Consider the following 13,416-nt stretch of genomic DNA (forward strand, 5'->3'; position numbering starts at 1 on the left):
TAGGGCTGGCGTTTGGCTTGCTGGGAAGTGTGGCATGATGTTCGACCGGCTGGGGCATATGTTGGCCCGCCGGTGGTCATCACGGTGATCGCCTGCTCCTACTAGGATTTCGCTAGGCTGGTTAGATCATGCAGCCAACTTGCGTGGCCATAATCGTTTCTTAGACTGATACGGACAGTCCAGATTTCCCTTAGGGAGATTAAACATGCTCGATCGGGCTAACCAAAGCGCGTCGATACGAGATTCTCTTTGTTAGAGAATGGTGTAGCCTGTTGTTTATGGGTGAAAACTATTTCTGCTGGTTTTCGTAATTTTGGGTGTGTGTGGATGAGAAATGAATCTAAACCCTAAACAAATGCACTGCACAGGATTGCTTTTGATTCGAGAGATCAATCTATACAATTCTGGCCTAAATCAAGAAATGGTCGTTCCAGACTTGCTTCGGTCACAAAGTGAAGGAGATGGGGTTGATCTTAGGTAGGGAAGCGAAGAAGGTGTTGAGATTGTGAAGGTGTTGGCTGTTTATGACTTGTATCAGAATGTTGAACTGGCTTGCACAATGTAAGCTATCAGTTCTGGGTGTTTTTTAGATACCGTTACAACTCTTGGTTTCTCCTGTGTTGTTTGGAAATAGGTTGGAGAACATATTTATACAAGTCATTGAGCGCAACCATCTTCTCGTAGGAAGTGGAGGGAGTGAAGTGATGGAGTAGTGGGGTCGTGCAGGTGATTGTCACACGATCACGTCTTTGCCCACTTTCCTCGTCATCATTAACCGTCCATGCTTCCTGACACATTCAAGTAATGGGCATGTTGCACGCAACACGCTGTAAACCGCCAGACCAATACCCCAGTAAGTATCCCCCAGTTTGTGACATGTTTGATGTCTCGAATGAGTGGGTCAGGTCGTGGGACCCGCCACAAGAAATAGCATACAGTGCTATTAAGTTAAATAACTAAGTTATTTAAGGATTCGATATTCATGAAATATCGTGTATGCTCGATGCATGTAATGCATCGTTTAAAGCAAGCAGCTCAAAACAATCGATATTCACGAAGCATCGCTGTTTTAAAGCTTGATTGAACAAGTCGCGGATTAAGCGTCTTAAAATGGCAGCATGTCTAACCATTCTTGAGTGATCGTTTGGAGGTCGCATTGGCGTGCCACCATCTGGTCGATCACTCTCTGTGGCAAAGTAACGGACGGTGATCATTGAGACGCTTAATTGATCGTCTAACTTTTAATCCAAGTCGTCCGACCAAGCTGGCAAAGTTGGACGGACGTGATGATTTACGACATATGCTTACTGCCGTTGGATTTTAGGGTTTTTAGAGGTGCGCAAACATCTCCTCTTTGGCTTGATCGAATTCAAGCTTGGGCGTTAATTTTGGTGGGACCGACCAGGCATGCGTGGAGACGGCACGTTGATGTGCATGTATACACCTCTTGGTCCCATAAAGGTTCGATCTAGGCCACTCAATTTGACCGGAAAAGATGAGTGGTCGTGATCGATTTGCGACAGAAACCCATTGCCCCAAAGGATTTACAGGCCGTGTGGCATGCCTCCTTTTGGCGTGCGTTTCGAGGCGCCGGGCCATAGTCTGCCTAGGCCGGGCGGTCACACGCAAAGGTGGGCCCCCAGCGATCACGTCGACATTCTTGGGACCTCTTGAGTCTACATCTACATCCTCCGTTTAGGCTGGCGAAGATGGATGGACGAGTTCGAACTACGACATATGTGCATTGCCACAAACCCTAATTAGGGTTTTGAAACAATCACGCACACGTGATTTTGTCCAAACGGTTTGGCAAGCGGCGCTTCTCCTTTGGGGAGATCGATCATGTGGGACCCATGTTGGGATGATGGTGAACATATGTGCACCTTCCTGATGGTCCTAAATGCGATCTAAGCCATCCAAATAGGCTGGCTAAGTTGGATGGTTGTGATTGATTTAAGACATTAGTGGAATTTCCGCGACCCTTAGAAGCATCACGCCTGCCATGGTTTGAGCAATAGTTTCATTGCTCTGTGGCCTTGCCGTGAGAAAACCGATCAGGTGAGGGAGAAGTGGGTCCGCCAACATGTGCGTTAGCACTTCCCTGATTATTCATGATCTGATCCGTCCAACCAGGCTGGCGAAGTTGGACGGTCGTGATGACTTTAAGACTGCCCTGAACAGTCTTGCTCGTTCTAGCTTCTTCCAAAGCAGCGCGACCACTTTATTTTAGGGCCGGCGTTTAGCGTGTTGGGAAGTGTGGCATGATGTTCGACCGGCTGGGGCATAGGTTGGCCCGCCGGTGGTCATCACGGTGATCGCCTGCTCCTACTAGGGTTTGGCTAGGCTGGTTAGATCATGCGGCCAACTTGCTTGGCCGTGATCGTTTCTGAGACTGATACGGACTGTCCAGATTTCCCTTAGGGAGATTAAACATGCTCGATCGGGCTAACCAAAGCGCGTCGATACGAGATTCTCTTTGTTAGAGAATGGTGTAGCCTGTACGGGTATTTCGTGCACATCTCAAAATTGGCACTTGGAGATTCATGTTACTCTGTTGAGAGTGAACACTCAGTCGTCATGTTATGCTAATAACGAGAGTTCGGCTAGGAACAACACAGGAAATACTAGGAAAATCATGCATTAATTAATAATGCTAAAAATTCACAGAATATTTGGGATTGTTGCTGCATGCTCAATTCTGGGTGAATTTTGTGTATTAATTGAATTGCTTCGAATAAATAAAGTGAAGAGGTACTCATCACTTATCAAACGACTTTACCCTTTGCAGGATGTCAGCGCATTAGATATTGGTTTTACAATTTTAGCCCTGAACTAAAATCCACCATCAACAGAATCGAAAGAGAAACTAACCAAATGAGTTGATTTAGGTTTAGATAATCACGATCTGTGTTTGTATAGCTTAGATCTAGGTTTTGAAATATTTTTTTCACTGAAAATTTTGATTAGAAGTTGTATCTTCTTTGCCTACTTCTGTACCAGAGAGAAAGTGCAAAAGAAAAGGGGAAGTAAAACAAAAAATGAAATCTATGGGTAGTTTTATTACATATATATACTGAAGGACAATCTTGGTATTATTAGAATTATTATGGATAACATTCTTATTATCAAGCCCTGGATTCTAAAGTTTTGGGTCTAGAAATATCAAAATGTGAAAGAATGGAGTTGCTAGTGAAGGATCCATTTTGTGGGGCTTCTATATATTGAACCCATATAGTAGGGAGTCGTAGTATTTTCACTATTAAAAAATATTTTTAAAAAATATTTTAGGCATAAGTATATATTTGGATAAATATGAATCTTATAAAATCTTTTAAAATTTATGAAGAAAAAGAAGATTTTTGGGTGTGAACGGCTAATGAAGTGCCGTCCACTATGCCGTATAGTCTCTTCATAAGTCTTTCCCACGGTAGGAAATTCACCCTATCACCTAGCCTCTCAACCATTTTGAAAGAGATGGTGTGTTTAAACACGCTGCCCATAGCCCTTGCCCTAAAAGGAAAACATTAGGTTCTGAATTTGGACTGGATTTGGACTGACACTTCGGTCTGCCTTGAGTGTTTAGATTAATAGGGGGTTAGTCCACGAGTGAGTTGGAGGGAGTTTAATGTATTTTGAATCTTGGGGATTTTGAGGGAGTGTAAGAGAGCATTGGGAATTTGAGAGAGTTTGGTGTGTTGAGTGTAGGGAGTTTGAGAGACTCTCCCAAAATCTCTACTTTTTTGAGAGATTTGGAGTGAGGTAAAAATACACTATAAACTCCCTAGAACTCCCCAGAACTCCAAAAAAAAAACAAACTCCCTATCATTCTACTTTTTACCACTAACAGGGAGTTTAAGAGTTTCTTTCAAACTCCCCCACGACTAACGGGGTTTTCTAGGGAGTTGGCGAGACTCTTCTAAACTCTCCTACGATTAACGGGGATTTTAAGAGACTCCCTCGAACTCCCTCACGACTAACGGGAAAAAACACAACTACACCCAACTCTCCCAACTCCCTTGAGGACTAACACCCTGTAAGTTAAGTAGAGCAATAAGCTCAATTATTCTCTCTTATTACATCATTTCTTTTCTCTTTTTTACCTATGTCTCCAGCACTATCTTCCCTTCATCAGACTTCAGTTCACATGGCTTCGGAAAACCCCATTGTCTTATCCTGGTTTGTGAAACCCTAATTCCTAATCTTTTTTCTTTCACTTAATGAGTTGCTATATTATTTTGGTGACTTGGTTCGTAATCATATTATTATCTTGTTTTCAGGGGTGCAGGAGAAGATGGACGGTTAGGTATTGGAGAGAATGAAGAGAAAGAATGGGTTTGCTCTATCAAAGCTGTTCAATCTGAGAAAGTTTCTTCAGTTGTTGGTGGAAGTAGAAACTCACTTGCTATATGTGAAGATGGAAAGGTTTGGTTTTAACTTTTTGTTTAGTTTTTGATTCTTTAATCTGATGCTTCAAAAGTAATAATGGATTTTCTTATATTAATGTTGGTATTTTCTTGAATGGATGATCAGTTGTTCACATGGGGGTGGAATCAAAGAGGAACCTTAGGCCACCCACCAGAAACCAAAACTGAAAATACTCCTACTCAGGTTAAAGCTCTTGCAAATGTAAAGATTGTTCAGGTAATATTAATTTCTTTTGTTTCTATTTGATTCAAAAATTTAATTACATTTGTCAGAAATTTATATGGGGATTTTCTCAATTTCAGGCAGCAATTGGTGGATGGCATTGTTTGGCTGTTGACGATCAAGGCCGAGCTTATGCTTGGGGTACATTATTGTTATTCTGAACTCAGTTTTTCTACTTAATTTTTATATACTGACAAGAGAAGTGAGTGATGCAGGTGGAAACGAGTATGGTCAATGCGGTGAAGAACCTGAGAAAAAAGATGATAGTGGTAGGGCTTTAAGAAGGGATATCGTAATTCCTCAAGGGTGTGCTCCAAAGCTTAAAGTTCGCCAGGTGATCAATTAATCAGAATGACTCACTCTTTCTTGTGTATGTTTGGACCATGTCCATTTAAATTGGTTCTGGCTATGTTATTAAATAAGTGAGGCAGCTAGAAATCAAGGATTATTTATTCAGCAAAATGAATTTTAGCATGAATGCTTATGACCATTATCAAAATGTCTTCTTCTAAAACTCCTTTGCTGCTTTACACCCAACAGCTCATTCTTTGCTTCTCCATTTGGTCTCTTATTAATGCATAAAAAAGCTTAATTGCTCATGTTTTAGGTTGCTGCTGGTGGTACTCACTCTGTTGTGCTTACACAAGAAGGCCATGTATGGACATGGGGACAGCCATGGCCTCCTGGAGATATGTTCGTACATTCACTTGCTTATCTATATAATCTCGTTTAGCTTTTCTATTTTGTTCTAAGAATGTTTGTTAGGTTATGCTTATGTATGAGATTTCTTTTCACAGTAAACAGATTTCGACTCCAGTTAGAGTACAAGGTCTTGAAAAGGTGAGGCTTATTGCAGTTGGCGCATTCCATAATTTGGCACTCCTAGAAGAAGGCGTGCTATGGGCTTGGGGTAACAATGAGTATGGACAACTAGGGACTGGCGATACACAACCAAGATCGCAACCTGTTCCTGTTCAAGGGCTTTCCGATCTCACCTTGGTCTGCATTCTAAACATTAATCTCATTGTTCGTTTTTTATTTATATTATTACATGATAATCCCGGGTCATGATATTTACTTGTGGAACAAAGAGTACTGGGTAATTGTTTTCTTGTCATTAGCTTATATCTTCATAGTATATATTTTTCGCTAGGCCTTTCTTCATATTATATAGCACTGCCTTAAGAAAGAAAAGAGTCTTAATAGAACAAAAACAGAAACAAAATAAGAAAGCACCAAAATCCGAATACTGTGATTTTTTGCTATTAATCTTAAGTTCTAAATGAGGTACAGTATTCACCTAAACTGTCATGTGAGAAAGTTTTACTGGAAGGTTGTAGTAATTGATGAAGTATTATGCAAGTATGGTATGTGTTACAAGTTTGGAAAGTAAATTAAGAATATGGGAGCAGAACAACACCTGAAGTTTTCTGTTTCTTCAAATGCTGTGGTATGTTTGAAAACTTGAGATTTATTTCTCGAAATGTCCCAGTTTCTCAACTACTCAAAATGATGAGTCAAGTATGATTTTAAACCTTCCTTAGGAGATTGACCATCTACGCACCATGTCTTAAAAGATTGACTGAAGAACTCTTTGGAAATATCTTCTGACGATCGAGTCAATATCAGTTAGTCTGGTAATCTTCACTGTTGTTACATTTATGTGAGAGTGCAACATATAATGCGTGTTTCATAATATTATAATACTAGGTGTAGTCCGTGCCATAACGGCGAGGCCATACTGCCCTGCCTTCAGCACAATCGGCACACAATGTTCCATCAGTATTTGAGGACTATCGTAATTTAACTACATTCTATTCAAGAATGGTTGCTTTTAGAGTTAGCTAATGATTTCATTTTCCTTGGAATTTGGTAGAGTAGAATGTGTCCCAATTTAACATTAATTCAAATTTTGGATGAATCAAGCCCCTTGGATCTCCACAAACCCAAAAAATAATTGAGCCGTTTATGGCATCCACATTTTTCAAGTTGCGTCTGGTCTTGATTTATTATATATATTGCTACGATAAGAGTAAGTGTTAATGTGTCAGATTGGCTATTTTCGTCCACCGAGATTCAGTCTTTAATGAAATCTACAGGTTGATATTGCGGCTGGTGGATGGCATTCTACGGCATTGACAGCTGAAGGAGAGGTACGCATTTGTATATTTTTGATTTTCATGAATATCAAAATATTGTGCTTTGTTAAATGTGAGGCACAGCACCATTCACCATCTATGTTTTAAGTTTTCCAGTTTTATAATTTGGGCTAGATATGACTAATATGCATCTGCAATGGCTGATGCTACATTTCTGTTTGCTTAGTGTGCACTTGTATGCAAACATAAGGACACTTGCATTAATTTTTGTACGTGTTTTGTACAAAATGGGTCTTGATAGCTACCTGTTTTTCAAGAGGAAAGTTGTACCTAAATATGTAGGTGGTGATCTAATAATTGGTCTGGTGTGTTCTTTCCTTGCAGGTGTATGGTTGGGGAAGAGGAGAACACGGGAGGCTTGGGTTCGGAGATGACAAGAGCAGTAAAATGGTGCCTCAGAGGGTTCAGCTTCTTGTCGGAGAACACATAATCCAGGTGCTTTTTCAAGTTCAAAATACTATAGTTCTCATATGAATTATCCCTACATTAGCTCAATCTTCTTATGTTAATTCCTAGTAAATCATGTATAGGTTTCTGCCTTTTTTTTAACCATATTATATATCTTTACAGGTTTCCTGTGGCGGCACCCACTCTGTTGCATTAACTCGCGATGGACGAATGTTCACTGTATGTAACCTACACAAAAGTTGAGTTTTTTTTTATTTTTACTGCTCTTGGAACCTCCAAGTCACTTGCGAGAATGGAAACAAAAAATAAAAGTGGAAACCACCTGTAAATAAATAGAAACCTGGCAAAAAGCTATTAGGTGCTGTTAACCTCCTATACCATATACCAAACAGATTTTTGATCATTGACCGAGATGTCGCGGTTGTTTCTTCTTGAGGGTTCTTTTCTTCCTCTATATTAGTTTTGTTCGTTGGATTGATTTTGTTATATTATTAAGCAAAATTACGGAGTTAACTGTGGGTTGTAAGACACTGACCTGTTCATTTTCGACAGTTTGGGCAGTTTGGGCGTGGTGACCATGGACGTCTTGGGTATGGGAGGAAAGTGACTACAGGTAATCCTATGGAAGTACCCATAAACCTTTCAAAGTCAAAGGATGTTCTAAGTGGCAGTGATGATGATGATACTCTAGGCCAAAGATGGTATGCTAAGTTTGTTGCTTGTGGTGGGCGCCATACTCTAGCAATAGCTGTGCTGCAGCCTGATGAAGAAGAACTAGCAGAAGAAGAAAATTAGAAGGTTTCTATAGATTTTGATACTTGTGTTGAACCCAGATTGATGGGAATACAAACTTTATAATGTTAGAGATGTGTGAACTTATTAACTACAACTAAAAACAACTTTTAAAACAGTAATGGAGAAGTAGAAAATATTTGCCTTGTTAAAATAAAAGATGTATTAATTACATTGCTTTCTAAGGCAATCTAAACAGGGACCACTGTTTGTTGTACATGAATGTCGAAGCGGTTATCTAATACTACTTCTCTATTTCGCGCGCTCCTGTGTTGTAAGCGTTGTTGTAATGCTTCTGACAGCTGGTCGAAGAATTCTGGATCCCATCTATGGATCAGAGAGGGATCTTCAGCATAGCAGATGTATATAGATGTAACAGCACTCTCTACAACTGCCATTGCCAGTCCAACCTGCAAATCGAAGCTTCTCACTTGTAAGCATTGTTGCTTTCAACTTCAGGAAGAGTAATTCAGCTTCATGAAAATTTATTTGGCAAAATTGCCTCATTTTTTACAGAAGAAATAGGATTCATATCTGAGGCAATTTTGGACTTGCAAGCAGGGAAACAGCAATCCATAATCAGTCAGAGAGACAAAGGAAACAACTGCTTACTGTTAAGAGTAGAGATATCTTAAATTCTATCATTATCCTGGGTTCTAGGTTCGCAAGGAAAGTGTCACCTAAAGTCGGTATCCCTTTGACATGAAACCCACAAAATAGCCTCATCAATTCTCTCCTTAAGGTCTCAATTCCCAGTATATTTAATAATAATCCTATAAAACTAAACCAGTGAGAGAACAATGTTCGATAAACACCACAACTCTGGGCAAGATTTACTTGGATGGTTTACATAAGTTCAAATCCAAATATCTCAGGCAGATCCTAACGAACATTTCAAATATAGGATGTCAGAACATGTTTAACTTCTTTTCTATAGCATAAACTAGGGAGTTCACTATAGGTAAAGTTGTGTGGAGAAAAAAAAAACAGAATAAAAGAAGAGAGAAATATTGGAGAAAAGCTTACCAAGATGAAACCCATTAACATAGCAGTACACCCTACCATAAACACTCTATCACTAGTTTTATGCCATGTCCAAATTCCTGCACAGGTTCCAGTAATTAGCCCACCCAATATGGTTCCCATAAATAGAACTGCACCTGAGCAGTCGTATGCAATAAGCGCTTCAACACCAGTTGATTGAAAAAGCTCCCACGCATCCCTTGCTGAAGAATTGAAGTTTTTACCGTGAACTGCTATCTGTATTATCAAAATAATGTTTCAAATTAAGGCTTTGATACTGAGTCCTATCCATATAACTTTCAATAAAGGAGGAAGAACTGGGACTCCTTCTCAAAACAACTAAGAATGAACAGAACAATTTTCCTGCATCAGAGACACATATTGCTGTTACATAAACACTAAGAGCTAGGATTCTATTAACATTTTTCAAGTCTCTTATCGATGTCCATCTCTGTGTTGTTTCCACTCATCTCTGTGTTGTTTCAACAAATAATTACTTTGTTATTCTGTGATTGGTTTAACTAAGTGGTCGTCCAATTCCACAAATTTGAAGCTAGGATGCGATTCCTACCATGTGTACCAATTGATGGTAATCTAACACAACAAGGAATATATCAATCCATTTGATTTGAGTGATACAGTAACCCAATGATTTCAGTCCCATCATCTGGTGATAATGTATTTGCTTTCTTAATACTCCATAACACTGGAGTGAATTAAGAATTCCAACTTTTTCATTCTTGATGCTAAATCGATTGTACTAAGTGTGACAAAGTAAACACCAAAGGAAATAATATACCTGGACGTATGCATACTTGTTGAAAAACCGAACAAGTGTCTCTACAATATGAAACAGAAAATCAACACAGCAAAGCAAACACTCGTTGTTACCAATCTTGGATCGAATTCCCCTGATCTACAAAATGTGATGATACTGTGAGAACATTTCAAATTACAAATGGACCAAAAGTGGCTAAGTAGAAACTAATCTTATTGACGGCACAGTAATATTTTTTTTTGGCATGCACAGTTTAATCATAGTGTAGGTACTAATCATAGTGTATCTACCTCCCATCGCAATGTCCTGATAGCAGCCGTAAAGAGCGATCCATAGCAGATACTTCCAAATGATGTTGTCACAGCATACCTTAGAGATTTCACCAATGGTTTGGGAGGCATTGTTGCTGATTCTCGGCCACCATGTATTAGAACAAGAAACACCATTCCAGATACTATTACATGTACCGTATTACATAGGACAGCACCAGTCCAGAATAAACTCACCGAAAGCACCTGCACAAATGAATTAGAGCGTATATGGATAATTGCCCAGTTCTAAATCTCCTTCGCTGCTATTATTATCCTATAATAATAGACAAATAAGTTGCCAGCTCACCAGAAGTAGCCACCAGCGTCCACCGTCACCGATACTTGTAGCAACAACACCAGCAGCACCAAATGACCATATTACCATCCATAAAAGCATAACCATCATAAATACACCAGTTAATGTCAAAACTTCGGGAAGGCTCCAAACCATTTTCACAGCCTTCCGCAGCACCAACATAGTAAAAGGAAGTCTATGGGAAAGAGTAAAAAGTTAGGAAGGATGTATATAAGACTAATCCAGTCTTTATATAGCAACAGGGAGACAGAGCCTCTCGTTGTAAACATCTGAGTATTTCTCAAGCTATATCACATCAGGAGAAGAAATTTTTTGATTGATCAAACATATGATAATTATTTCTAGCTTGATACACTTATACTTGTCACGGTTTCGAGAGCTTTATTCTAAATTTGGTTAAAATCCTATCAAGAGAATCTAACAGAGAAACCAAAATGAACTATTCCGTTGGTTAACATTACACATGCATTCGTGTGGCAGTGGTCACCGAATAGTCCTACTCTATCTATAAAATGGCTAATTCGACACTCTAAGAGGAGCAAAAATTCACAATAAGTACCAATAGATAACATTGATCTATCACAGTTTGGCTTCCATGCTGTATGTACCACTTAAACCCCAAGAGGAGCAAAAGTTCATATAACATTTTAAGTACAAATGCATAAGGATGAGAAATGAAAATCATCTTTCTAGAAGAAAAATATTGTCTACGTCTAACCAAGAATAGATAGTTCCGGGAACAGGAAAACAAAATCATTATTCCCAATCACAATACTTATATTAACATGCCAAATTAACCCTAATCACACCAAAAAAAAAAGAAGAAACAATTCTGGTACCTGTCGATAACTGAAATTACATATAGAAATTGGAGAGAAGCAGCAATTGCGAATGCAATACCCCAAAATATCTGTCCTCCCCAAAAACAGAATACGCTTATGACAGCAAGATAAGTAGTCAAAATATGTACAGAAACTTTCATCATTTGCTGTGCTTTAGAACCAAGTAATAGCAGCCAAATCCATCCAAGAACAGTCCCAACAGCACCAGCAACAGCGTAAAATGGCCAATAAGTTTCAGTTAAATGTGATTGATTCTCAATAAATCCGTAAGTATATTGATCAATCTTAAGTCTATCTGCCCTTTGAAACCTATTAATTCCAAGTACTGCCAGTACAAACCCTAATCCTATCAAATGTATGGTAAAAATTCCTGACCAGAAAACATCTCTCCAACCTCTTGAAGGTTCAGTATCCAGCCCAGGTGAAGTTGATTGACTAACATTATTAATTCTTCTTACACCATCCTAAAATTGAATGCAAAATTCCTAAAGTTAACATCTTTAGTGAAAAAACCCAGAATTGAATTTGCAAAAGAAATCAAAATAAAAAATCAGATAAAAAGCAAGTATATGTTTGTTTTGTGTACCTGTTGAGTGGTGGAGTCGATTTCAGAGGAAGAGGAACCCTGAAAGTCAGTCATGATAAAGTGTAAAAATTGCCTACTTTGAAAAAGAGAGACATTTCCCATAAATCTTTGTGGAGAAATCGAAAGATCGGAGGAAATTTAAGTCTAATACAGGTGACGAAATGACCGTTTTAAAAATGGTTGTCTTTTCTTTTACTACCAATTTTTATCGTGAATAGAAATATTGGGAGAAGAAGGTTTTGAGTAACGGTCAATCGTAATGGAGATGCAAAGAGGCCGCCGCTATCAATGTGATGTGTGAGCAAGCCGGCATCCCATGACACCAAAGTGCGTTTGACAATGTCTAGTTGAAAACTTGGAACGTTGCCGTACCACTGGGCAGTGGCACTAGCCAATAGAGGAAGTTCCTTTTTGGGAAACTTAACCTTGTTTGGGGAACTTGTTTTTCACTTAGGCCTATTCCTATGCACATGTTAAACATTAGATTTTTGCCATATATACACCCACAAAGTTTCAAATTTATACGTCTATATGCTAGATATAACATATAGGCATACACGATAGATTTTCCAGCGAGCGATAGACAGTTTATCGCTAGATGGTCAAAATATTGTTAGTTGGTCTTTGCAGCTCCATCGATGGTCTCTATGTCGCTCGCTGGCTTGATCATCGCTTATCAGTTCTTCATCCAAGGACTACAATTTTTCCCATCTATAAATACCCAATTTCAAACTCATTTCGACTTACACCAGAATTTCAAAATCTCTTTAGAATTTCTCAATCTCCAATTCTTTTCAACACTCTTCCAATTCCTCAAAGAGCATGACTGATATTACGAACATGGTTGAGTTCGTAGCAAACCACATGCTGCCGAAAATCAAAGAGTTGTTAATCGTGCCAATGTGCGAAGTCGAATTAGGAGGCGAGTACCAAAATTTACTACTACGAAAGATGAATGCTTTTGCAGGAATTATGTTTCTTTTACTGAGACTTTATTCGCAGACGAACTCAGTCCCCAAACATTTTGGCAAAGGATTTTGGGGAATTTCAAGAACAAACAATGAACCCCAACAATCGTGATGTTTCAGAGTTGAGTCACCACTTCACTATAATCAATAAGGAAAATATTAGGTATGTTGTTTTACTTCAGCAAGAATGTCCAATCATGAGGAGTGGTGAAACCATGATGGAACTTCAGCAAAGGTGTCATGTGGAATATCGTCGCTTCTACGAAAAAGACTTCGAATTTGGAAGTTGTTTCGAGATTTTAAGATGGTTGCCCAAATATTGTCAAATGTTTATGTTTTAATTTCTTATTTGTCCACTTAAGTCTAAATATTTGTTTAAACTATTAAATGTAAGAATAAAATGTAAGATTGGATTAAGAACAGAATTAAGCTTAATTTTCAACAATATTCGTCAAATTTTCAAATTCATTAAACTTCGAATTAATCGATATAAAACTAGACAATAATAATTTAAAATATAGAAATGTTCTTCATCTTATTAATCTTCTGCACTAAACTTCCAATCAATGCGCTCATGAACGGAGTT

The 13,416-nt window shown here is 38.7% G+C and overlaps 2 protein-coding genes across 3 annotated transcripts; one reads left to right on the top strand and one right to left on the bottom strand.

Annotated features, from left to right (window-relative positions):
* The first annotated feature begins 4,018 nt into the window (after nt 1–4,018).
* Nucleotides 4,019–8,223, top strand: LOC113303094 (ultraviolet-B receptor UVR8-like). 2 transcript variants are annotated; one of them, XM_026552088.1, is made up of 11 exons: nt 4,019–4,176; nt 4,278–4,422; nt 4,531–4,641; nt 4,728–4,788; nt 4,863–4,981; nt 5,255–5,340; nt 5,445–5,646; nt 6,747–6,800; nt 7,131–7,241; nt 7,377–7,433; nt 7,767–8,223. In XM_026552088.1, the coding sequence occupies exons 1-11, from the start codon at nt 4,103–4,105 to the stop codon at nt 8,007–8,009; spliced, it is 1,263 nt and encodes a 420-aa protein (XP_026407873.1). In that variant the 5' UTR covers nt 4,019–4,102; the 3' UTR covers nt 8,010–8,223. The 2 variants fall into 2 exon arrangements, with proteins under 2 accessions (XP_026407873.1, XP_026407874.1); XM_026552089.1 differs by having other exon boundaries at nt 7,776–8,223.
* LOC113303093 (CTL-like protein DDB_G0274487) lies at nt 8,088–12,114 on the bottom strand. The gene is made up of 7 exons (XM_026552086.1): nt 11,863–12,114; nt 11,274–11,740; nt 10,426–10,609; nt 10,098–10,322; nt 9,829–9,945; nt 9,033–9,266; nt 8,088–8,416 (listed from the first exon to the last, which is right to left on the bottom strand). Exons 1-7 carry the CDS (start codon nt 11,962–11,964, stop codon nt 8,198–8,200), a joined length of 1,548 nt encoding a protein of 515 aa, XP_026407871.1. The 5' UTR covers nt 11,965–12,114; the 3' UTR covers nt 8,088–8,197.
* Nucleotides 12,115–13,416: the final 1,302 nt, after the last annotated feature.

Source organism: Papaver somniferum, chromosome 8 (genome assembly GCF_003573695.1).
Source record: "Papaver somniferum cultivar HN1 chromosome 8, ASM357369v1, whole genome shotgun sequence".
NCBI classification, from domain to species: domain Eukaryota; kingdom Viridiplantae; phylum Streptophyta; class Magnoliopsida; order Ranunculales; family Papaveraceae; genus Papaver; species Papaver somniferum.

Excerpts from the sequence above, each read along its gene's own strand:
- LOC113303094 (XM_026552088.1), top strand. The coding sequence starts at position 4,103 with ATGTCTCCAGCACTATCTTCCCTTCATCAGACTTCAGTTCACATGGCT. Across the intron at positions 4,789-4,862 it reads AGGCCGAGCTTATGCTTGGG|GTGGAAACGAGTATGGTCAA; the intron begins GTACATTATTGT and ends TGAGTGATGCAG. Across the intron at positions 5,341-5,444 it reads CCATGGCCTCCTGGAGATAT|TAAACAGATTTCGACTCCAG; the intron begins GTTCGTACATTC and ends TTCTTTTCACAG.
- LOC113303093 (XM_026552086.1), bottom strand. The coding sequence starts at position 11,964 with ATGGGAAATGTCTCTCTTTTTCAAAGTAGGCAATTTTTACACTTTATC. Across the intron at positions 10,323-10,425 it reads GACGCTGGTGGCTACTTCTG|GTGCTTTCGGTGAGTTTATT; the intron begins GTGAGCTGGCAA and ends TCATTTGTGCAG. Across the intron at positions 9,946-10,097 it reads TCAGGACATTGCGATGGGAG|ATCAGGGGAATTCGATCCAA; the intron begins GTAGATACACTA and ends CACATTTTGTAG.